At 32.3% G+C, this 26,873-nt stretch overlaps 1 protein-coding gene across 9 annotated transcripts in view; it reads left to right on the top strand.

Annotated features, from left to right (window-relative positions):
• The window catches only part of BPTF (bromodomain PHD finger transcription factor), a 171,289-nt gene that overhangs the window by 83,361 nt on the left and 61,055 nt on the right, over positions 1-26,873 (top strand). For 8 of the 9 annotated variants that reach the window (XM_051995268.1, XM_051995264.1, XM_051995270.1 and 5 more), the window contains 8 exons: positions 3,244-3,429; positions 7,775-7,962; positions 10,249-10,604; positions 11,059-11,190; positions 17,485-17,614; positions 18,745-18,880; positions 21,959-22,225; positions 23,094-25,473. In XM_051995268.1, the coding sequence (XP_051851228.1) occupies positions 3,244-3,429; positions 7,775-7,962; positions 10,249-10,604; positions 11,059-11,190; positions 17,485-17,614; positions 18,745-18,880; positions 21,959-22,225; positions 23,094-25,473 (3,775 nt within the window). The remainder of the gene's footprint in view (positions 1-3,243; positions 3,430-7,774; positions 7,963-10,248; positions 10,605-11,058; positions 11,191-17,484; positions 17,615-18,744; positions 18,881-21,958; positions 22,226-23,093; positions 25,474-26,873) is intronic. The other variant, XM_051995265.1, reaches the window with a different exon arrangement.

The raw sequence follows: 26,873 nt of genomic DNA on the forward strand, positions 1-26,873 counted from the left end.
TAGAATAGTCTTGGTGATGCTTCCTGTTGGTGGTAATCTAAATTTCCTAGTAAGCAATTCCAAAATTTTATATTTTAGATCATTCAGGCACTTCTAAAAACTCTGTGTTTGTTATACACATTAAAAATATATATATATTTTTTATTTTTCCCAATTATATACTAAAACACATTTTAGCTCTTTCTTTTTACGCTTTTGAATTCCAAATTTTCTCCCACTATTCTTCCCCCGTCATTGAGAAAGCAAGCAATTTGATAACGGTCTGATGCATCTTTTAATGGTATAATTGAATTTTTAAGTAATTTTCTTAAAATAAGTTTTAAAAAAATTAACCTTCTAAAATCTTAATTTGTTAGGATTTAATAATTTATTAGAAATTATTGTCCTAAAGAAAAAATTGGAAAATCATGACACAAAACTCTTATGGAAAGAAAAATTAACTGATTTCAGATTTCAAATACATACCAGATACAATTCTTGAAAGATAGGAGTTAAAGATGAAAGCCAGAATAATGTTTTGGGGGAAAGTTAGCATATAATATTCTGCTGGTTAATTCCCTAATGTCCAATTCTTGAATTTTGTATTTCTTACATTCAAGCTCAACTTTTTTTGGGGGGGAGGAGAAAGGACAGGGGTGAGCCTTAAACTACAAAGTGAGAAATCAGTTTTATAGGACCCAGGAATTGGGCCTGTGATTTCTAAAGTGTGAAGAATTTCCTTCCATCAGTACATAGTTGGCACCTTCTCTGTCCTGTCTATTCATAGAGTTGCCTAGAGCAGAGAGGGCTCGTGAAGCCATTCAGAACTGATCAGAACTGAAATCTTCCCATTATGTAATTATTACTTCTGTTTTATAATAATGAATAACTCAGACCTCACTCAGGTTCTATTCTATTAATGTTGGATTTTATATTATAACCAAAAACTTTTTTTGATGGGTTTATATTTAAAAATACTAACAAAAGCTTTGTTTTTCTTAATTTCCCAGAAAATATGAAAGTACATGTAGTTTTTCCAGGTGTCAGTCATACTATAGCATGTACATTTTCTAAGTTCATGTGGGGTTTGAGAGTACTGAGTGAAGCATAATAAAACTGAAGTAATTTCCCCAAAGTATCCTTCGATATTCATGAAATGTCCTCTGGACATTTAAAAAATTACTATATCTGTAAAAGTGAAATATAAGAACATATAGCTAGAAATGCTCAGCCTTTCATTCTTTAAATAGCAAGGGAAATGGGATTTTTAAAAAAGCTTGGATAAGTTAAGCACATCATGTGGGTTTTGAAGATTTGCAAAAAAACACATTATATATCTTAACTTCATTTGAATCCTATAACAGCCCTGTGAGTTGAATACTGTATTATCCTACTTTTCAGACAAAAAACCATATTTAGATGTTAAGTGACTTGCTTTGCATCTCACAGAGCTCCTAAGTGGACATAGTTCTCAGGGTCCTATGATTATTATAAAGTCATAGATTTCATGTTGGAAGATCAGCTAATCTATCCTGGTTTTTTTGCAGGTGAGAAATCTGATGCCCAGAGTGTTTATGTGATTTTTCCCTAAATAATAAAACGTATAATAAGTAACATATTGTGTTACACAATATGTTTGGGTATGTGTATTATATGTAGTAATATATAATGTAAAGAACCTAAGTTCTGTGATTCCAAACACAGCACTTTTTCTAACCTCACATTTCTTGTTTTTTCTATGACACTAAATTGCTTCTCCCAAAGAGACATTTAAGAACTTCAGTAACAGTACATCTAAAAAGTACTATTGTGTTTTTATAAAATGACTCTACTGATTCCCCTTTTCTCTGATTATTCTTCATTTTTCTTTGCTGGCTCATCATCCCTTACTCTGGGTGTTTCTCAAAATTTTATCTGGGCTCTTTTTCTTCTATATATCAAGCCCCTCTCTCTCCTTTGATCTTCTTTAAGTTTCATATCAAATTGAATGTTTCAAACTGAATGTCCCAAAGACATTTTAAGCCCAATATGGCTAAAACTGAACTCAGTTGTCTTTCACGTTAAAATCTTTCCTCTTCTAAACTTACCTATTTCCGTCATAAGTCACCACCATCCTTTCAGTGTCTTGGGTTTATAACTGAAATAGAATGCTCACTCTCTCATATAGCAAATCAGTTTATAAATCTTGTAATGAATATATCTTCATATCTTATCTTGATTATTGCAATAATGTTCTAATTAGCCTCCCTAACTTAAATCTCTCTCACTCCAGCCTAATTCCCAGACTGAACTAAATGAAGGGCAGTATCCAATGCTGGACAAAGCTGACCACAGAAAACTTAACATCTGAATTCAAATTTTGCCTCTGACTACATAGTGACAATGTGAACTTGGAAAAGACACTTTATTTAATCCAATGCCCCAAAGATTTTAGACTGCTTAAGAGGAAGAGGCTGATATTTATTGGGAAAGAAAACTACCCACACGAATGGAATTATCAGCCTGGTCCAGAAAAAAAATCTTTGCTCTTGTATGTCCTATAATGGCAGATTAGTAAAATTGTGAAAAGTCTGATTAATTCTTTAGCAGTTAACAGATTATAATTGTCACTTAAATCATTTTTGAGGAACCTCATATATTTTATGTATTGTGTGGCATGTGTCATTTTTTAATCTCAAAATAAGTTGTTGGATGTTTTGCTTTATGCTGCAGAATAAACAGAAAAATATATACATATTTTTAAAAATCACTGAATTTAAATCAGTGGCACTGATTTAAAATATTTTAGAGTATTACTAACAAACTGCAAACTAAACAAATAGAATGACTTACAGTATCCTGGAACTGTTAGTATAATTCTTTGCAAAGAAACCAGCATGTTATATTGGCTCAAAATTGTTATATTAGTTCAAAACTAATTCTCTAGGCATTTACTCACTCTTGCTTCTCTGAATGTTGGTCATGTTTTTGTAAATAAGAATTATTCACAAATGAATGCATTTCTGTTTTACATTCATATTGCATGTACCTGTTCATTTATGAAGAAAATTTTACAATGAACTAACCTTGTATACAATTAGAATTTTTAGGCAAACATTTTAAGTTAATCATTTGTTTTAGAGTTTCTGTTCATATGCATATGTAATCATCTTTTCTTAATCTTCTTGTAGTGGGATCCTAAAAGAAACTTCTGAATATTACTATCTTCTGAATGTTACTATTGCTGTATTCCACAATCTAAAAAATTATTTATTCTATTTTTAGAAGAATCAACCAAGTTGAATGATGACAATAGTACTGCAACTGTCCCCAACCCGCCTTACACTGAAAACAGTAACAGCAGCAGTGAACTAAATTCCTCCCAGAGTGAATCTTTCCCTAAAACATCTGACGATCCTGAAAATGGAGAAAGGGAATCTCATACACCTTTATCTATTCAAGAAGAAATAGGTAAGAGTATATTAACATCTTTATTCTAAACTTTTAGATACTCATTAACAGCATCACTCCTTTTTTTGAGTGTAGAGAATAGTTAATTTATGGGTTAATTGGAGGATGATATAGAGATTTGGAAATCATCTTAAGAATTGACATGGAAATAAGGATTTCGAAGAAAAGAATAATTGGCTAAGGTTATGGAAGGTTCTGTTTCGGTTTCCTTGGAGGTCTCTGGGAGCAGTCTTCATTTCAGTTCAATAATCATCACAAGTGCAGCCAGGTATTAAAGTCCAAATCCTTTATTGTCTACTTCAGTCTTGTCTCCTTCGCTTGGGGCTTGGCTAGTTTTTCTGGAGGCCTATCTTTCTCCTTGGTTCCGAGAGCTTGAGCTCCTGCCTCCTTCTCTGCCCCCTGAATCTCTCCGAATCCGAAGATTTGTGCTTCAGCCTCCAACCACTACAAAGATGGACAATGGAATGAATCTGTCTCAGCCTCTGAGAGCATCTAGTGCGCTTGTCTTTTTTGGCCCTGAGAGCTTTTTCCTTATATGTTCCACACTGAGTATACACCAGTTATTATATCACTAGGAAACCATTATTTGTTGTAGGATTAAATCAATGCTAAACTAGATTTAACTATTGTCTCCTCAAATCCACTTAGTACCTTGTTTCAAGTTCTGGCACATAACAAGGTTACTTAATAATTCATAGGCTTTATTCCACTAAATAAATATTTTGGGGGTGGAAATTATTTTAACATATATGTTTCTTTACCTCCTTAGAGTCTACAGAATATAATTTTAATTTTAATTTTCATGATTAAAGCACATATGCTTTAATACCAGGATTCCTTCAGGATCACTTGAAGTATATAGAGCTTCTTGAACTTCTATACAATCATTGTCCTGTTTTTAGTTCTTTTATCTGTTCTTTTTTTTAAAAATCATATATTTTTTAGTTAATGAAAACCTCCCTCTTCTCCCCACCTTGAAAAAGAGAAAGAGGAAAGTAAAAATGTTTTTAACAGAAAAGAAAAAGGAAGGAAAAAAACAAAACGTTTGTAACAAACATATATAGCTTAGCAAAACAAATCCTTATTTTGGCCATGTCCAAAAAATATGTTTCATTATGAATCCATCACTTTTTTGCCAGTAAGTATGCATTATCTTTCATTATAAGTCCTTTACATAATAGTTGGTTATTGCATTCATCAGAGTTCTTATAGCTTTTAAATCTGTTTGTTTTTACAATATTTTGTTATTATGTAAATTAGTCTGGTTTTGCATACTTCACTGCTTCTGTTAATTCAGCTCTTTCCAGATTTTTCTGAAAATATCCCCTACATCATTTCATTTAGGACAATTTCAGTACATTCATATGCCCTGATTTGTTTAACCATTTCCCAATTAACAAGAGCTCCCTTAATTTCAAGTTTTTTGCCATAGAGTTTCTATAAACACTTTTCTACACATAGGTTCTTTTCATCTTTCTTTGATCTCTTTGGGGTATAGACTTGGTAGTGATATTACTGGGTCAAATTATGCACAGTTTAATAAATTTTCATATATAATTCCAGATTGTTTTCCAATGGCTCTAATAATTCACAGCTCCACCATTAATGTGCCCATTTTCTTACAGCCTCTTCAGCATTTCTAATTTTTCTTTTTTGTCAGCTTTGCCAATTGCATGGATATATGGTAGAACTTGAGAATTGCTTCAGTTTGCCTTTTTTTTAATTATTAGCAATTTGTGATTTTTTTTTTCAGAGACTACTTGGATTCCTTTCTTCAAAAACTTCCTTTCCTTATTTTTTGACCATTTATCCACTTCGAAATAGCTATTATCCTCATCAACTTGAATCACTTTCTTACAAATCAGGTCTTTGTCAGATAATATATTTTTTTATTTACCTGCTTTTCTAATTTTAGCTACACTAGTTTTTTATGTAAAACCTTTTTAATTTCATATAATCAAAATTTGCCATTTTACATTTTATGTTTTTGTCTGTCTGTTGTTTAGTCATGAACTCTTCCCCCTATCAGCTCAATTTCTTTTCTTCTAAAATTGTTTATAGCATTACTCTTTATGTTAAGTCATGCATCCATTGGGAACTTATTTGGGGATGCAGTGTGAAATGCTGCTGTATACTTAATTTATGCCAGAATACTTTTCCAAGCAATTCTTTCAAATAGTGAGTTTTTATAAATCCAGTGGCTGGAATTTGAGTTTTTCAACTGTTAGACTATCATTCTGATTTGTTGCTGTATATTGTGTATCTTATCTATCTGTTTTATTATTGTACCACTTAACCAATACCAATAGTTTTGATGATTTTTATAGTTTTTTGTAAATTGAAATCTAGAATTTTTAATCCTCCCTTCTTTCTTACTTTTTTCTATTTTTCCCTTGAGATTTCTGACTCTTTATTCCTCCAAATTTAACTCTATAAAGTAAAACTTAAGTTGTTTGATTGATCTAACAATGAATAATAATTTAGATAGTATTATAATTTATATTGATTTGACCTAAACACAAGAAAATAATACACTGTAATTATTTAGATCTGGTTTTATTTTCATAAAGACTGTTTTGTACTTGTATTTTTTCATACAATTCCTCTATGTTGACAGATACACATTGGTCATTTTAAATGGAATTTCTCTCCATATTTTTCTACTGTGTTTTTGCTAATAATACACAGAAATGCTGACAATTTTTATGGTTTCAACATATCCTGCAACATTGCTGATGTTGTTTCAATTAATTTTTAGTTGATTTTCTAAAATCCTCTGTATTAAACCATTTTTGTCATTTATGAAAAGCAATTATTTTGTTTCTTTGAGCATGCCTATATTTTTCTTGCCTTATTTCTATATCTAGCATTTCTAGCACCATCAAATTTAGTAGTGTGTTGGGCATTCCTTATTTGCTCCTGATGTTATTAGAAAAGTCTCTATTACATATAATGCTGGTTCTTGATTTTAGATAAATATTACCTTTCATGTTAATGATTCTTTTTATTTTGATTCTTTGAAATGTTTTTCAACAGGAAATTCAAAAGTTCTTACCAAAACTTTTCCTGCAGCTTTTGAAATAATCATATTTATTATTGTTCTTGTTAGGTGTATGGTATTCCTAATAATGAATCAATCCTGCATTCCTGGTATAAATACATACTGCTTGTAATATATAGTCTTTGTGACATAGTTACTCTAACCTCTTTCCTAATACTTAAAATTCTTGTATCCATATTCGTTAGCAATATTGATTTGTTGTTTTCTTTCCGTGTTGACTCTAGGTCAAGTATCAGAACTATTTGTATCATAAAAGGAATTTGGTTGTTTTTTTCTTCTCCTGTCTTTCCAAACAGCTTATGTAATATTGAAATTAAATTTTCTTTAAAAATTTTTATTGAATTTTCTTGTACTTCCACCTAGTCCTAAAGCTTTTTGCTTTGGAAGGGGATTAATAGATTATTGATTCTCCTCCCCCCTGGCCTCCAAAATTATTTGAGTTCTCTTCAGTTTCTGATGCTATTCTAAGCATTTTATATCTTTGTGAAAGTTTATCCACTTAATTTATATTGTTGGTTTTATTGGCATACAATTGGGCAAATTGTTTATTTCTTTACTTCATTTGTTCAAAACTTTTACCTTTTTCATTTTTTTCATATAGTAATTTTACTTCTCTTTTTTTTAAAAGTCAAATTATTCAACATTTTTTTCTTTCCTTTAAAAAAAAATCTCTGATTTTAAGGACTTCTATTTTGGTGTTTAATTGTGATACCTCCTCCCCCTTCCCCTCAGGTTTCCTCAGTCAGGACATGGTCTAGTACATTTTTATACATCACTTTGAAGAAATTGTGAGGAGTGCTGCTACTATACTGTGTTCTCCTGTTCTGCCATGTCTTATCTTTTCTTTATAGATTTTCCTACGTGTTCTTGATTCAAGCTGTCATTTCTTGATTTTGTAGGTGTGCTTTCTGACGTTCTGCTTTTATGCCCTCTTTTCTAATTTCTAATTTTCTAATAAAAATTAGAATTTCTAATTCTAAATTTGAACAATTTCTACTTGTTTTTAGTCTGCATTCAGCTTGGAAATCAGGTCTTCAGGCTTCTTAGAATTGTGTGTAAAATTAGAGCCTTTGAGTTAGGGTCTTACCTATGAAAAAATTCCCTTAGTTTTTGTGTATGGACTTAGTGCCCTTTCTTGGCTACTTTTTCTTTTTTATTTGCTTTCTTATTCTTAGTTTTGTATCAAATAGTTCAGTATTAGATAGATGATGTTTTACTATATCATCTTTAATATCAGCTGCTTTTCACTTTTTATCAGATATAGATACTTAATTTTTTTGTTAGCAGATTTCAAATCAGAAAAATCTAATGGAGAAAGAAGCGATTCCCCTGGAACAGGGAAAGGAACACCTGGTTCAACACGAATGGTCACCAGATTACGAAATCCAGACAGCAAGCTGAGTCAGCTGAAGAGCCAACAGGTTGCTGCAGCAGCACATGAAGCAAATAAATTATTTAAGGAAGGCAGAGAGGTGTGGATCTTCATAAAAAATTATTTTTGTAATTTAAAATATTTCTCATTTTTTATGCTGTCATTTGAAAAATTGAAAAATAATAAAATTTTCTGTAGATTTATTTTAAAATTGTTTTTCTCACCTTTAAGTAAGTTCAGTTTCTATGAGATTAAAAGTGCTGTTTATCATAAGGCTTGTTGTACAAAAGAGGCAGTGTAGCAAGGTAGATGTACAGGAGTACTGACTTTGAAATCAGGAAGGACCGGGTTCAGGTCTTTCTTATGGCATATACTGCCTAGGTGATCCTCAGCAAGCTGAAAGGTTTTTAAGCGCTCTCAGCAGTTCTATAACAGAAAGTTGTGGAGAAGGTCCTAGCTTATATTGGTAGAGCAGGTTTCCTTACCTCCAATTTTTCAGTGAAAATACAGTTCTAATCTATCCGTGTTTTCAATTTTCCATCCCATTTACAAATTAGTTTAATTTTCCATACTCTACTTAAAGTGTTTATAGTTTAGAATTTACTTTGGTTTTCTAGTGACTTAAGTTGCCACAAAACATCAGTATAACAAATTGTTATGATCATGTTGTTGTTCAGAAATCTTCATATGTTAAAACAATCTGCCTTAGATTATTCATATAATAAGAGGGCCATTAATGTAGCATCTGAAATATGACTGAACCATTAAGGATTATGATCCGTATAGGTAGAGGATAAGCAGTTGAGGAAATTGATAGTAAAGTAGCTTAGACATTCTTGGAGAATAGAGCCAGGGGTATGCTGGATCCAGCTTTAACTGGAATGAAAGTCAGTTGTTAAATTTTAATTACAGCAAGTGCTGTAAATCAGAGCTTGATTTGTTTTGTTGATGGTCTAGATTTAAAGTGATGGAGAAAATGTTAATTAAAGCAGATTAAACTTTAAAAGTATGTCACACACATTGTTTTTGAGAGACAGTTTTTAAATATTTACCAGTATGCCATTGTAGTATATACTATGACATTCTATGATGTCAACATGGTATTAAGAGGAAGGATTCTCTGCTTAAAGGTTGTATTAATATCTTTTTTCAAAAAGATTTGTGACTCCCAGCTGCTCTAGGAAAGAAACGTAATCACAGCAGAAAGAGGGAGAGAAAGAGAGGGGAGAGAGAAAGAGAGAGAGAGAGTGTGAGTGTGTGTATGTGTGTGAGTGTGTTGAGAGAGTTGTTTTTGAGAAACATAGATTGTCTATGTGTGTGTATATATAGTATTTTGTTTTGTTTTTTGAGCTTGACTTTCCGTATATCACCCAGGCTAGAAGTGTAGCACTTGTTCACAGGCCCACCAAATGGCTAATGAGCACAGAAGCGTCAACTGTGCTCCTTTTCTAACCTCAGTGGATTTACCCGTTTCTACCCAGGCTGGTAGCTTCCTGTTCCTGGAGCTCACCATATTGATAGTGAAATTAATACAGACAACTGATTATTGTTAGTCCTACTATCACTTATAACTTTTGAATTGAGGTGATCTAACTGCCTTAGCCTCTCAGGCTGGGCTACCACACCTGGCCAATATCATATTTGATCTAGTACATTAAAAAAAATTGTTCTTAGTTAACAACCCTATGAGATTGATCTAATATATTCTTAAAAACCGTGAACTCTTGGAAACTGCAGATTAAAGGGTCAAGAAACCTGTATTCTAGTCCCTGCCCTATTGCTAATCAGATAATTAGTAATTTAGTTCTGTAGGCCTTTGTTTCTTTATTATAAAATAAAAATTTTATATTAGTTCATTCATAAGGAAGTCATTCCACAGTTCTCTCTAGCTCAGGGTCCTCAAACTTTTTAAATAGAGGGCCAGTTCACTGTCCCTCAGACTGTTGGAGGGTCGGACTATAGTAAAAACAAAAACTTTGTTTTGTGGGCCTTTAAATAAAGAAACTTCATAGCTCTGGGTGAGGGGGATATATGTCCTCAGCTGCCGCATCTGGCCCGCAGGCCGTAGTTTGAGGACCCCTGCTCTAGCTCTTAAGACTTTGTAATTCTCAGATGTAGATATGGCAAAGTAATTTACCAAGAAAGAATTATAGGTGGTAATTACCAAAGAGAAAGTTCCCTAGACAGCTTGATGCCTCTAACCTAAAGTACACATTTAATAGTTTAAAGTGCTGCTTTATATGTATTTGCTTAATTTAAAATAGATTATTACCTAATATTTGATTGGAATTTATGACTTTTGAAAGGAAAAAAAGTTTGTCAAATCTCAGTATATATTTTGTATACTTAATTAAATCTTTTTTTATATATCTGTTTCCTTGAGTAGGTGCTGGTAGTTAACTCACAAGGAGAAATTTCACGATTGAGCACCAAGAAGGAAATCATTATGAAAGGAAATATCAACAACTTTTTCAAGCTGGGTCAAGAGGGGAAGTATCGTGTCTACCACAATCAGTACACCACCAATTCTTTTGCACTGAATAAACATCAGCATAGAGAAGACCATGATAAGAGAAGGCATCTTTCACATAAATTTTGCTTGACTCCAGCGGGAGAATTCAAATGGAATGGTTCTGTACATGGGTCCAAAGTACTTACCATATCCACTCTGAGATTAACCATCATTCAACTGGAAAACAATATCCCAGCACCATTCCTGCATCCCAATTGGGCCTCTCACAGGTAACAAAGACTCAAGTCAACTAATTTTCTGCCATACTAAGCCTGGGGTCTGAATAAATTCAGGGAGTCTTTAAACTTGGACTAGAAAAAAAAATCATCTATATTTTTACTAACCTGTAATTAAATGTTAACATTTACTTAAATTATGAAATAGAGAACAAACATTCTGAGGCCTTCCAGAAGAGTCCATGACACACAAAAAGGTTATGAAGCATCTTTAGCAAATGTTAGCAAATCAAATTAGAAATGTTACCCAAGTTTTAATTGAGTCTGGTTGCCAACAATGTGTAATTTTTAGATAACATGTCATATAATCAAAACTTCCATTGAGACTATTTTTGCACTGCTTAACAGAAAGGTTTAAATGGAAGTATGCTTATTTCATTATATAAGATTATGAATATGCTATTTAAAGTTTCAACTAACAGTTGTTTGTCTTCTTTATAAAACATAGGTCAAATTGGATCAAAGCAGTTCAGATGTGTAGCAAACCTAGAGAATTTGCTTTGGCTTTGGCCATTTTGGAATGTGCCATTAAACCAGTTGTCATGCTGCCAATCTGGCGAGAATCTTTAGGACATACCAGGTAAGGAAAAAAAATCCTGTCTCATATGTTAATTATAATTTATTCTCTGTTTTAAACCTGATAAGTTTGTATTGACATTAATATGATTGAGAGGGGAAATATCTTCTTTATCTTGTTACTTAAATCATGCTAATTGCTTAAGACTAATAAATTATTAGCAAATTGGCATTCCCTTTGCCTCCATGGAAATTGTTTGTTAATCCAAATTTACTTAGAAAGTAGTAGCCACAGAATATTTTGCACTCTTTAAAAAATGTTTAAATTATTGTGATATGAAATATTCAGATTTTAAATTTATTTTATATGTATGTAGTTTATTAAATGTAGTTTTTTTTGAGTGATTGTTATAATTGGATATGTTATGTGAACGAAATTTTTTTTTAATTTAAAGATTAAAAAATAATTTAAAAATACATAATAAAAATGGTTGCCAAATCAACATGCTTAACCTCTTCCATTGGAAAGGCTGGTAAGGAAGGGAAAATGCAATATTGCATTTGACAAACATTGAGTTATGTGAAAAAGAAATTACATTTACTTTTCTTGATACCAAAGGATAGGAATAAGAGTAATGAGTAGAAGTTGGTGAGGAGCATATTTAAACTTTAAGTGAAGAAAATCTTACTAAAAATTAAAATTTTTCAAAAGTTAAATGGGGCTGCCTTAAGAAGTAGCCTATCATTCTAACCTTTCACTGACTGAATCTCCATTTATAGAAGGTAATCTTGCTCAGAAATATATTAAATCAGATCACTTCTGGTACCCCTTCTAACTGAAGTTTGTTCCATAATATATAATATAAATTCCTCCTTTCATATTCTGAGATTTTTTTCCCCACCAAAATCCTATATATGGATATTCTTTTTTCTGTTTTGAAATAGCAATTGCTGGGGCTATCATATACTTCCATAAATGAAAATTGGCTTTGGTTTTGGAAAGGAAGACAGAAATTAAAGGGCCTATGGATTGTTGGCCTCTGCCTGGGGTCAGAAGACTAAAGAGTTAGACAGTGTTTCCTATTTCCCTGTGTTTTCCTTAGTAGTTCTATCCAGAGAAGATTTTTTTTTTCCTGCTAAGCACCATTTGGATATTTATAACATCATTTTCAGGACATATAAAATTTTCAATTTACAGAACTTAAACAGTGGGAGGTTGTACCTAACTTTCAGCTCATCATTGTTTGTGGTTGCCTTTGCAAATAATTTTGGTTGCCTTGTACAGCCCACTGGCTGGAGATTCCCTGCCCCAGGGATAAATCCTACCCTAGTTTATTTTATAATTCAGGTGTTGGGGAAAGACAGAACAACTTATGAGTAAAAGTGATTTATTCTTGAAGCATATTCTGTTGGATAGCTAATTGACTTTGGAGTCAAGATGATTGGGTTGAAGTTTGACATGCCAGCTCTGTGACCATGCCTGAGCTCACTGTCCCGGGAACTATATGTATGAATATAGAGTTATAGGATAGTTCCTGATGTACATGGAGGGGTTGGGAGGATCTGAGCAAAAAAAGTTTATTTTTCTAAAAAAAAAGTTTCCCATGAACCTACTATTTTTCTCCATTGCATGTATTTCTAGACTTTTTGCCCAGATTATTTTCTCTTCAATGTTTGATTTGACTTATTGAAGCTTTCCTTGTAGAGGTGATTTGGGTGCCTAGTCCATTCTATCTCATAAGATTGTGGATCTAAGTAGTACTAGTGCCTTAAAGGCTCTCTACTCTAACCCTTTCATTTAACAAATGATGAAACTCTGAGGTTCATAGAAGCTAATTAAGCAAGTGACTTAAGTAGAAAATGACAGAGCCAGAATCCATATTCAGACGTTATGATTCAAAATTTATCATTTTGCTGATCTAATCTAGCAAACAATTATTAAATGCCTGTTGTGTGCTGTTTTGGAGATATGAAAAGAAAATGAAAAAGAGCTCCTTCCCTTAAGGAACTAACATTCTTTTAGAGGAGCTTAGGAAACTTCTGCAGACTTGTGGTGAAATAAAAAGGCTTATCATGTATATTATTTCTAGAGACATTTATCTCTATTTTGAGAACAGAAGCTGAGTTTCCGTTTGTGTCATCTAGACCAGGACTTCTTAAATTTTTTCCATCTGCAATCCCTTACAATCCCATGGTTGTTGTTATGTATGCTTTCTGTTGTACAGTTAACTTATCTTCTCCTATGTTTATGTGGCCCTTGGCTTCTCAGCTATATGAAGTCCCTTAAACATTGTAAAGACTCAAATGCACCTCTATCTTTCATTTTATTCTCATATTGTGATCAACACTATATCAGTGAGCAAACTGTGAAAATGGTTTTGGAAGTACTAAATGGATCAGAATGGGATGGGGAGAGTAGCCTTTGCTTTGGTTAACTTGCCACATCCCATGAAGGATGGCCCAGCTGTTCTGGATATGATTCTTGGATCTACACATGTGGATTCTTCTTGATCAGATCTGGTCCTTGCAGAAGGACAATTAAAACTTTGTGGCTGAGTTTCCAAGTAGAAATCAATTTATTTACTACTGGGTGAGTCTCTAGAACCCTTTGTTAGTGCTTCCTACTCTTTATGAGTAAGCAACCTCTGCCCTCCAGAGCAGAGATTTGTGAAAGACCTTGCAGCTTCTGGTGCTGACCTTGAATTCCAGCCATGGCTTTTGAGCTCAAAAAGGGGAACATTGGTTTTTTTTATGTCTGAGGCTTGTTCTAAGTTTTTCAGTGGTTTAGAGGCTCATCATTGGATACCTGTTTTTCCTGTATGTTAACATGCTAGTGAATATAACTCCTTTCTTTTCCCTTTTAAACAGTGTTACAGTGAATATTTACATAGGTATACACATCAAACATTTACTGATAAGCATCATTTTTAAAAATAATTATATTTTAAAACAATTCTTTGGTGTATGTGTGTGTGTATGTGTGTGTGTATAACTTTACCATTTATTAAAGACAAAAGCAAATTTGCATACTAATGAAATTAATATTCTGGTTTATTTTTACATAAAGAATTAAATCTTGGTGTAATATTTGATAGTTTTTAGTTTTGCCAAATTTTTCATGACCCCATATGAGGTTGCACTTTATGTTCAAGAAGCTTTGATTTAAACTCACCTGAATCTTATGTTTTGTTTTTTTGTTTGTTGTTTGTTTTTAAAACCTTTCCACTCAAGGGATTCTGGAAATCTTATTCAGCAGTTATTAAGCATCTTAAGTCCAGAGACATTGCTCTAGGCTCTGGGAAAGATTAAAGTTTAGTTAAGATATGGTACCAATCTATAAGCTCATTGAGGGTCACATAACACTTTAATGTAATGCTTTTAATTTGTTATTGTCCCCTCAAATCCTTTTTTGATCTGTGATTAGGAAAGTTCTTTACCAATTGAGATCAGACAGACTTCCTTAACATGTCCTTGAATTTTAAGGGGTGAATAAGAATTTAACATTTAGAGAAGGTTATTGTAGGCACAGATTAAACAAAGCATAAAATCCTAGAGTGCTTGGTAGTATAATGAATTGTTTACTATAGAATTAAGAGTCATGTACACATTAACTATATAAAATTGCATCTTTTGAAATGGATGAAATTACAGAAAGGATTTAAATAAAGATGGAGAGAAATGGATCAAAAATAGACCTGTGAAGAGTCAGTCACTGAACTTGAATTCACAGATTTGAGTTTGAGTGTCCATTCTCCTAATTTGTTGACTGTGTGGCCTTAGGCTGTCTTCCATCCTTTTTTAGCTTCATTCTCATCAACTGTGAAATGGAAATGAAAGAGATTACCTTACCTTTTCCCTAGAGTCATGGTGAAGAAAGCACTTTGTAAACATTTAATAGACTTTAAAGTATTACTAGATATTAACTTTGAAGTTATTATTATTATTAGAGTGCCAGTTTTTGGAGGGCCTTTAATATTATCAGACGAAGCCATATAAAGTTTAATGTCTGGTGAGTGTAAAACTCATTGAAGGATATTGAGAAGAGGATTAACATGGCCTTATTAAGATTGGAGTTGAAGGTGAGAATTTGTAATTATTCAAATGATGGCACTGATGAAAAGGAGAATATAGATTCAAGAGATACTACAAAGATAGAATCTTTTGGATTTAATTATTGTTTGGATAAGAGAGAAAGAAATTAAAACTAATGCTAAATTTTTAAACATGGACTAAGCAAATAGATATAGATTCCACTGGTAGAAAAAGTGAAATTAGAAGGAAGTCATTTAAGGAGAAAATTAAGCACAAATTTGGACACACTGAATTTGAGATACTATGGTCCATCCAGATGGAGATTTCCTCTAGCCACTTGGAGATACAGATTTGGAACTTAGAAGAAAGGCTTATGTTTTACAAAGGAAATCTGTTTGGGGGGTTGGAGGGTAAGGGTGAGGAGAAAATGACATGAGTTAAGTGGATGATGATAGAGATGCAAATATAGAAGAACACAAACAGGATAGTTTTGTTGCTGTTGTGTTAAATTTTGTTGTTCAGTTTTCTCCAATTTTTTATGATCCCATTTTGGATTTTCTTGGCAAAGAAAGACTGGTTTTCCATTTCCTTCTCCAGCTCATTTTGTCAATGAGGGAACTGAGGTAAAGAGGGTCAAATCACATAACTAGTAAGTATCTAAGGCAGCATTTGAACTCTGGTCTTTCTGACTCTAGGTCTAGGATTTTATCTACTGTGCCTCCTAGCTTGCCCCATAAAATTTAATATATACCTTTTAAAAAACTGTGCAATACAATTTTATCATTTCACATATGATTATTATGTATATCAAAGTGTCCATGTTTGGTTGACAGCTATTAGGTTCATCATAATAAAGATAATTATTTTAAAAACAAGAAAAAAAAAAGATAAGGACTGGAGATTTAGATTAGATGTGGGCATTAGAGTTGATACTTTTGGAATGAATGAAATTATTAAGGAAAAAGAATACTTCAGAGATTTAAGGACAAAACCATGGGGAATTTTTATCCTGAGGAATTGGAGAGAAGAGGGTGAATGAGACCTTAAAGAAATGGCGAAAGAGATAGTTTAGCATATCTAGCTTAATAAGTGTGTGATTAGTTGTGACAAATACTACAAAAAAATCAAGGGACTAATGCCTAGAAAAGGTTGATGGGCTGATAAATGCAGTCACTAGTAGCCTTTGAGATTATATGATACAGGAGAAATCAGATTTTGATCAGTGAGGAAATAGGTTCATTAGAATTATCTCTAATCTATCTAAGAAGTTTGTTTTTTAAAGAGAATGGATTAATGATAAATAAAATAGCAGGGTCAAGGAAAGAAGTTTTTAGAATGGGGAGAACTGAGTATATTTGTAGATAAATGGGTAAGAACTAAGTGAGGTAGTAGAGAATTTTTAAAAGGCTCTAATTCCTGCAACAATGTCTTGGGAAGGGAGGGGATCAAGAGCACAGTTAGAAGAATTAGCATTAGCAGAGAATTAGTAATGTCTTTTCCTTAGAGATGGGAAAAGAGAGACTAAGTGGTAATGATATATCTTGCTAACTATAAAATGGCATATGAAGGAGAAAGAGTGAGAGTATGAGTGTGAGTGTGTGTATATAAGCATCAGCTAGATGTTATCTCTGCCCTCAGGGTCAGGCCCCCAAGTCACAATTCAGAGATCACAATACTCTGGAAAAGTATAAAGAGTGACTTGGAGATGCAAGAGACTTAAGTTCAAATATTACCTTCAGCACTTTCTGGCTGTGTGTCCCTAAGAAAATAAACTACTTGGCCTCAATTTCCTCATCTGTAAAATAAGTATAATAATACTTGTGCCCGTCCATTATTTCTAACATAGAAAACCATTTTTAAAAACTTCAAGAACTTCTAACTTAACCAACAGCGATACTTTCTTCTCTGAAACATTTTAATTCTCCTACAACCTAATACATGGTCTTTGAAAAATTCTATGGTCCAAAAGTTTATCATCTTTAGACTAAGGTGGTAATGAGCCTCTCCAAAGTGAAGTAGTCCTATGACAAGAACCAGGCTTTAGATAAGAGTCTAATTTATTACCAACTATGATCTTATCCAAAATGTTTCTAGATTGTTAGAATTTACCATAAATTATAGCCTGCCAACATTGTCTTTAAGAACCCAGAGCCATCTCTACGATACAATGATTTTTAGTGGAGGTTAATATTATGCATTCAGAAATAATTGTATTTTAATGGGATAATATTCCTGGTAAATTGTTCATTTTAAATTCTTGTTATTCAGATATGTAAACTACCAAAGTCTTTCAAAAGGTATTTTGTAATGCTGTACTGCTTTTTAGATTACACAGAATGACATCCATTGAAAGAGAAGAAAAGGAAAAAGTGAAAAAAAAAGAGAGAAAACAGGAGGAGGAAGAAACAATGCAGCAAGCCACATGGGTGAAATATACATTTCCAATCAAGCATCAGGTAATCTTCATAAAAGTCTTTTAGTGATCAGTCAATAAGCATTTATTAAATGCCCTAAGTCAATTTATTAAGACCAGAGATACAAAGAAGGAAAAAATGTTTGAAAAAAATGAAGGAACTTTACATCTGGGGGAACAACACATTCATCTTCAAATCTATAAAAAGTAAATACAAGGTAGATTAGGCTTAAGAAGAGGCACTAGCAATGAGAGAGATCAGGAATAAATGATCATGTGGAAGATTTATCACTGTAGCTGAACATTCAAAGAAACCAGGAATTGTAAGTGGAAAAGGTAAAAAGAAAGTACAAATACAGTTGATCAGACTGGATAAAAAAGAAAAAAATACGGGATAGTATCCAAGAAGGTTTTGAGGTATAGAGTAGGGAAGAAGAGCTCATGGTGAAATGGCCTCCATTTTCTTGGTCATATATGAGGTTCTCTTTTGAAAGGATGAGTGCTTAAGGCAAAAGGGTTTAGAATAGCCTCTTTGGAGTATGATAGAAAATCAGTTCAATTATTAAAGTATAGAATCAATAATAGTAAATAGTAATGTCAATAAAATTTTTTTAGTTATTTAGGAGCCTTCTATTTTGTAATTTGAGTATTTAAGAAGTTTGTAATGTCCTTTGGTTTACTGACAGAAATAACTATATTTTGTCCTTTTTAATTATCTTGCATATAGTTGTTCGATCACTTAAATTTTTTTTGTCCAAACAAATTGTAAATTTCATTATAAAAGTTAATTCTTTATTTAACTTATTGGGATAACTATAAATGTAACATTTTATATATGGGAAGAGTTTTATTTATATATATATATAGTGTATATACATATACACAAATGTATATGTGTATATATATTTATTTATTTTACCTATGGCAAAGATAGAAGCAGATTACTTTTTATTTGTTTTCCTCGTATCTTTATTTTTCTGTCATTGAGAGAGAATCTTTTCCTTTTTATCTTCCTATGGCTTCTAAGTAATATTCTTCTTTTTTTATCCTTAATGAAAGAACTATTAGATGAAGATGTCTGGCTGAATATGATCTTATTTATATAAAACATACAAATACCTTATAAAATGTGTAATTAATATTACTTAATTAAAATAATTCCCTTTTTAATAGGTTTGGAAGCAAAAAGGAGAAGAATATAGAGTAACGGGCTATGGTGGTTGGAGTTGGATTAGTAAAACACATGTTCATAGGTTTGTCCCTAAATTGCCTGGAAACACAAATGTGAATTACAGGAAAATATTGGATAGTAAGTATCTCAGATTATTTTTTTTCTGTTTTTAATTTCTTATTTATTGAAACTTCATTAGCCATTTCCTAGGTAAAAAGGTTTTTCTCCTACTTTCTAAATAAAACCTATTTTAAATGATGTATCTTATTTTATTCATAAAATATAAAAAATTATTAAAAAGAAATAAGGAAACTCAGAATAGTAGAGCTTCATAAATAAATAGGTGTCCTAGAGACCACATCACCTAAACAACATTTGTTCAGGTTCATAAGTCTCCAAAACACTTCTTTTATTTCAATGCTGTTTTTCTCAACAGTCAAGAATCAGAAAGTGTCTAAATAAGACTTAGCCACCACAATAGTATAAGTTCATTTATTTACTTACAGTGGAGCCCATCAAAAACACTGATCCCATTTACTTCTAGCAAGCTTGTTAGTTTTTAGACAAAATAAAAGCTACTTAGTTTGTCAACCTGTAATGTATTTTAGGAAAGAGTACTAGAAATAGGAAAGAAGTGACAACTGACAGTGAAGTAGAGAAGCAAGAGCTCCGATATTGATGTGCCTGAGGTTTATTTAAGTAAACAGGACCCATTATCTCTGTATACCTCATTAGTCTTATGTTGTAGCGTGGTATAGTAATAAACATTTATAATGATGCCACTGAAAAAATTAAGTGATATTTATATAGAAGGTAAGTATATAAAGTGTTTTAGGAAACTTTCTATCAAAGTAATTAATTATGAAGTTCTAGAATATGGAGGAGTAAGAATTATGTAATGGCTAATAACAATAGCTAAGATTTAAGGATTAATATTTAATCTAAAACTAGTGCTTTAAGGATTTACAAAGTACTTTATATATGTTAATATATTTGATTCTCACAATAGCCCTGTGATGTAGGTACTGTTAATACCCCCATTTTACAGATGAAGAAACTGAGGCTTTGAGAGATTGTAAGTGACTTATTCAAGGTCACACAGCTAAGTAAACATAATTTGAATTCAGGTCTCCATGACTTAAGTGTAGCACTTTAATACCAAACTGATAAATGTCACCATTCTTTCCCTAAAGATTCTGAATAGTGTGACTATTTTAATGGCAGCCTAGTAAACACTGTTCTATAGAATGTGATTTATAGTAAATTGTTAGCCTCTGTAATTAATTAGCTACTATTTATGTATAAAAAGTATTTTCAAGATAATCAGCTCCTTTGGACTTGTATCAGCAGGTGGGATGTTATCAGCGCAGTGTTTATTCTCTAACTACTAAATTGGCTCTGAGGGACTAAATGGTGAAACTATGAGGATAGTTTGATTTTATATACAGCATTGTTCGAAACATTATAATCTGTCTTTATAATGTACTTCATGACATAAAAGTCTTCTAAGTAGTGAATGTGTAATATTTGTTTATTGAAATCCATTACAGTCTAAGGAATAATCCAAATTATTTTATTATATTGGAATTTTTTTATAGTTATTCCAATATGTCACTCAACACATGGAAATGTTCTTTTTTTGTTATAAAGAAATGTTTTATTATGAATGTATTTGTTTAGTGAGATTTTACTTACATAATAAACTGGTTATCTATTCAAGATTGTCCAGGATATCTTTTCTCCCTCTTTCCCTTCCTATAACCACTAGTGGAGTAGTGCTATCTAGTTGGATTTTGACTTCTTTGCATTTATGCCTTGAGCCAGCACCACATCTCCTGAGTAGCATCATTGGATAAATCAATAATGTGGAAGCTATTCAAAGGAACAAGCCAGACTGAGCTACTGTAGAGGTAGCAGTGGTGAAGGAGGCAGTACCCTTTTTCTGTCATATATTATTAAATTTCCATTGTGGTGGATAGTCAATTACAATATAATGTAAACACTAATAGATTTATAATGGAGTTTATTTGTATGTTTGGGAAGTTATCTTTTATAGCCAAAGCAATCAATAATTTTTAAGTGTATAGAACACAAGGAGGAAAAAAAGAGAGAATATTCTTTCATTTTTAGATTTTAGGAAAGGACTTTTAAAAAATTATATATGCTGATCAATCAACCATAAATTCATTTGACAAAATAACTTTTTTTTTTTTTTTTTTTGCTGCGGCAAATGGGATTAAGTGACTTGCCCAGGCTCACATAGCCAGGAAGTGTTAAATTCTGAGTCATATTTGAACTTTGGTCCTCCTGACTTCAGGGCTCATGCGCTATCCACTGCGCCATCTAGCTGCCCCCAGAATAACATTTTTTGATAGTCTGATTTAAAATCACTCTATAACAAAATTTGGGGGTTTTTCAATAATTTAAGATTATTTAGTAGGACCAGGTTATTTTTTAAATAAAAATATTCCGAGTGAGGAATGTCACTTTAGTATAAATTATTGGTGCAGATCAATTGTTATTTACCTTACATTCACTAGTTTAACAGAGCCTACACAATAGAACTATAAATTACTTGAAGACTATTACTCCCTATCTTCCTTATTCTCTCTCTATTCTTCCCTTCACTAATGCCTTACCTTTACTCTGGTGTTCTTGTGGTATCTCCTCTCTCATCTATGTCCAGTGCCCTTTATCTTTCCCTTCCTCCCTAAACAATACAAGCATATATGATTAATCACTTCTTCTACAGTGTATTTCGATTTAAATAGGACATTAAAATCTTGAAAATATTTGTAGTTAAAGAGTTTCAATCCATAGTTACTCTACAGAAGATTTCTAAAATGACACCAACTAATCTGTCACTACTATTCTTCTTGTGCTAAAGGCTGAACCTGAGTCATAGATTTGGGGAGAGGTGGAGATGGTAAAAAACAAAAACAAAATTGACTTTTTTTTGAGCAATAAGTTAATAAGTATAAAATACTATAAATTTTTAAAATTTAAAAAATAAAAATAAATTTATCATATCCATGAGTAATACCAAGATTATAATATATTTTTATGTATTGTTAAATACTGAGACCCTAGTACCTAAGTGGTTTTGATTCACAGTGAAAAAGAAACATTTCACTATATCAGCTATATAAAAATAAGTGTGTAGAATTATTAAAATACTGGTAGTATCTCATTATTTTAATATTTGGTTCTTTCTAGCCAAAACTCTTGACACTGGTGAAAATGAGTGTGAACTAGATAAGAGAAAAAGTCTAACACGAAGTCCAACAAAAGTAAAATTAGAGACCTGCCCTCAGAAATGTAAAGCAAATGATTCAGAAATGCTACAAGAAACAGACCAAATTGAAATGGAAACTACAAAAATTTCTGAGAAGAAAGACCAAACTAAGGAAGAAAGTACAATGCTTAAAGAAAAACCTGAAGTTGATATTACATCTTCAGATGCAGTTGCTACAAAAGGAAAAGGTATGACAACGATTGTTTATATTTTTAATGCTCACATGTAAGTGTGTATGCATACATAAATATATTTCAAGAATCTATTATTTCATTCCTCAAATGCTTCCTGCACCATTGCAGATCCTAACTTCTCTGTTATTTATAATAATCAGTCTTCAGTAACTTTGGCCAAAATCTGAAATCAACCTTATTTTGAGATCTGTGTGGCTGTGTATGTTCTTTGTCTATGAAATATACACATACACATATACCATTGCAGATCCTAACTTCTCTGTTATTTATAATAGTCAGTCTTCAGTAACTTTGGCCAAAATCTGAAATCAACCTTATTTTGAGATCTGTGTGGCTGTGTCTGCGAAATATACACATACACATATATACATATACATAAATATATGTATATAGAGAGAATATTGTTTTTCTTAAAGCATTATGTGATCTTGAAGATAATTTAAGATAAAAGAATCTTTTTAACCAGCTCCTAATATGATGCCTAATACATTGTAAATTCTTAATAACTGCTTATAAGTTGGTTTATAAATATTATATGACAATAGTTCTTCATATCCAAAAAATATGTGATGTAGTCATTTACCAGTAAAGTTTTAAAACTGTGAGATTCTTGACTAAAGTTATATATTTGTTGATTAATAAGTTATTGGAAAGTTTGCTTTTCCAAATTCTATATTGTATTCATATACCAAAGACTTGAAATATATATTTTGAAAATGCATAGTTTTTATGTTGCCTATTTCACATAAGAATGAAAAGAAAGTGAGGCAATATAAAAAATGAAACTGTATCCATAAATATCAAACTATTTATACATTTTAATACTGAAACTGTATTAATATAAGTGTTTTTGGGTTCACAGATGAGAAAGGAATACTTAATTCTGAAAGTGATAAGTCTATCAAGGAAGAACCTATGGAGATAGATGAAGTAAAAACAGATTCATCCACAAGATGTGAGGAAAATTCTTTTAAAGCAGACGTAATTAATGTCAGTGAGGGTTTTCATCTAAGGACTAGTTACAAAAAGAAAGTAAAATCATCCAAATTAGATGGACTACTTGAAAGGAGAGTTAAGCAGTTTACATTGGAAGAAAAACAGCGCCTTGAAAAAATGAAGTTGGAAGGAAAGACTTCTGTGGGTCCTGTGAAAAGCATGGCTGAATCACGTGTATTAATGAAAGCAAAAGAAGGGAGTCAAGCCAACTTGGTTGACCAGGAGAAAACACAAGTTTCAAATAATAATAGAACAGAAGATCTGATTCAAGAATATTCACAAAATAATGAAAACTCTACTATTAAGATCAGTGGCTGTGATGTAACTTATACAGGTAAACATTCCACAAAAGGTCAGGTACCAGAAAAAGTCTCCAATCAGAGTCCAGAACCAAACTTCCAGAAACAAAATTCTGTCATCAGTGATGTATCTGAACCTGCAGTTATTGATAAATGTCAAGAACAAGACAAGCTGAAAACAAAAGAACATGATATCCTCAATGTGGATGACCAACCAGTCAATCAAGATGAGAAAAGTATGTTGGCCACTAAAAAGGAAAATAATTTCCTACCATTAAGTACCACTGTTTCTCTTCCTGAAAGTGTTTCAGAATCAGTGGTTCATGAAAGTACCTGTGACCCAGATGTTCCAGCTACCTCTGAAGCAACAACTTTGGGAGAAAAATGTGGGAAACAGGCATGTGACTCTGAAAATAATAGTATTTTGGAAAAGAGCTCTGAATCTGTATTCACTCAGGACAATAAGGAAGATGGTGTGTTTGTTCAGAATAGCCTTAAAAGTAATCTGAAATGCTCCATAGGGAATCAGGAACAAGTTCTTGAAGGTCTAAATTTAGTTTCAGACATGTCTTCTGAAAGGCATACTCTTGAACACTTACCCAGAGAAAAAGCTGGTGGTGATATGTTACACTATAAAATAACTGAAACTAATGGTGAAAAACCAAGTCAAGAGCAGAAATTAGAGAGCTCAGTGAATAAATGTCATCATCAAATACATCTAAAGAACATAATAGACAAAAAGAATAGTGAAAATGGAGATACTGAGGAAAAGGGAGAGAAAGAAATAGCAACTACATTTCAGATTAATGGTAAAGATAATGAATTTAAGGTATTTTCAAAAGATGAATATATGAAAGAGATCTCTGATAGTAAGATAGGAACTACTAATATTGAACCAAAGGTTAATAGTATTAAAACAATTCCTGAACATGAGATCAAGCCATTAATTGCTAAGGAAACTCCTGTAAAGCCATTCATGAATGGCGATGTCATCATGGAAGATTTCAATGAAAAAAGTAACTTGAACACAAAATCATGTTTACTTAGTTCTTCAGATATTGATGGTAAATACCAAGGTGACATGGAGAAAGAAACATCACTCAAAGGGCCCAAGAGTATGCAACATTTGGTTGAAAAACACCATTCTGTTGAAAAAGCTGCTTCTATTGATGGTCCTTCCATAGTACCTTCACCATCATGTAAAGAAAGCAGCTCAACTAATCAAGTAGAAAATATGGAGGTTGACACCTCAGAAGTTAAAAAAGTTCCCCCATCACCCATTACTTCTGGTGAAGAGTCTAATCTAAGTAGTGACTTTAATGATCAGAATTGTCTTCCTGCCAACAAAATGGAAAATGGAAATGCTACAAGAAAAACAGTTATCACAGAAGTCACTACGACAACATCAACTGTGGCCACAGAATCAAAAACTGTCTTTAAAGTTGCAGAAGTATTGGCCTCCCAAGGTGATCAGCAGTCAGTCGTCTCCTCTACCGAAAATTGTGCAATGTCCACTGTAACCACCACCACTACTACTGTGACAAAACTGAGCACACCCACCACTGGCAGTAATGTGGATGTCATCTCTGTGAAGGAGCACAGTAAAACTGTTGTTACAACAACAGTCACTGATTCACTGACTACTCCAGGTGGCACATTAGTAACATCAATGACTGTGAGTAAAGAGTATTCTACAAAAGACAAAGTAAAATTAATGAAATTTTCCAGACCTAAGAAGACTCGTTCTGGCACAGCTCTGCCATCCTATAGAAAATTTGTTACCAAGAGCAGCAAAAAGAGCATATTTGTTTTACCTAATGATGACTTGAAAAAGTTGGCCAGAAAAGGTGGCATCCGAGAGGTGCCTTGTTTTAATTACAATGCAAAACCTGCTTTGGATATATGGCCATATCCATCTCCAAGACCTACTTTTGGTATCACATGGAGGTATGTGTTTTAAAAAACATTTGAAGAAATTGGTAATTGTGGGGATTTTAAAATGCCTTTGAATAAATGAGTTATTAAAATTAGACTATAGAACTACATTTTAATTAAGAAATGTAGAAATATTAATGTAATATAATTTAAAAGAATTCAAACCCAAAAAACTATCAACATTTATAAGAGAAAAGAATTACTGAAGGGTCATGATATTTGCAACTATGGATATAATGGAACATGGAACAATGGAAATTTAATCTCAGCTTCATTTTTGGAGAGTAAAAGAGAAATGTCAAGCTAAGTTGCTTCCATAGTTTAATTTCCCAGGTTGTTGCCATTTATTTTGTACTGTGATGAAATTATTGTTATGGCATCAGAGTATTATACATTTCTGAAATATTGCTACTTTATTTCCATTAAGTAATGCATAAAAAAAGATGAAAGTAAATTGAAATGTTTTTGAATGATTAAAAAGAAATCAGTACGCTGGAATGGTAACACTCAAATTTTTGCATAGTAAACACTCATTCAGGTTTTCCAATAGTTATTTCAAAAGTAACTCTTTGTTTTGCATGCCTTGCCAATGCCATGCACTATTGTTTTGAAGTTTATAAACCCATCAAATGTTAGAGCTGAAAGGGATCTTAAATGACCTCATTTAATTCAATACCCTCATTTTGAAGATGAGGAAACTAAGGCCAATTTGGGTCATTTGCCTAAAGTCAAATGTTTAATAAGTGGTAGAGCAGGAACTACCCTTTCTTCTAACTCCCAGTCCAGGGCTTTTTTTTACCCTTTCACTTGCTCTTCCCTCTCACTTTGGCTGCTGTTCTTTTTTCCTTTGTCAAATACCATACCTTTGAGCTTTTTTTCCTTTTCCCTTCTCTTAAAAAAATCAGAAGGGTAGAGAATCTAAATAATGGAAACTCTCATGTAGTTTTGGTTGTTCCGTTAGATATGCCAGGTGCCAGGGTATGTATTAGTTGCCATATTAATGGCAACATTAGGAAGCTTTTGTATATAACTCACTGTGTTCCCATTAATTATAAATGTTACTTGAGTAAGTTATAAGGCAGGCTTCCTGTCTATAAAAAACATTTTTCTCCTTCAGAAGTAAAAGTATTGTTTCTTTTCTCATTGGAACTTGACTGATCTTTGAAATGAGGTAGCATAAAATAAGTGCATATCAGAGCTCTATAAGTGCAGTTATAGTTTATTTCAATTATTAATATTTTTTATTAATTGGTAGTACTTGACCAAATTTTTTATAGCTTACCTTTTGATTTGGATTAAAATATCATCACTCCATTACACATTCAATAGAGACAGCTGAAAAGTACAATTTTTCTGCAGGGCCTGCAGTGAAGGATTTGCAGAATCCTGCAGGGAATCAAGGAAAGCTTCAT

The sequence above is a fragment of the Antechinus flavipes genome, chromosome 4 (assembly GCF_016432865.1).
Source record: "Antechinus flavipes isolate AdamAnt ecotype Samford, QLD, Australia chromosome 4, AdamAnt_v2, whole genome shotgun sequence".
Classification (NCBI taxonomy): Eukaryota; Metazoa; Chordata; class Mammalia; order Dasyuromorphia; family Dasyuridae; genus Antechinus; species Antechinus flavipes.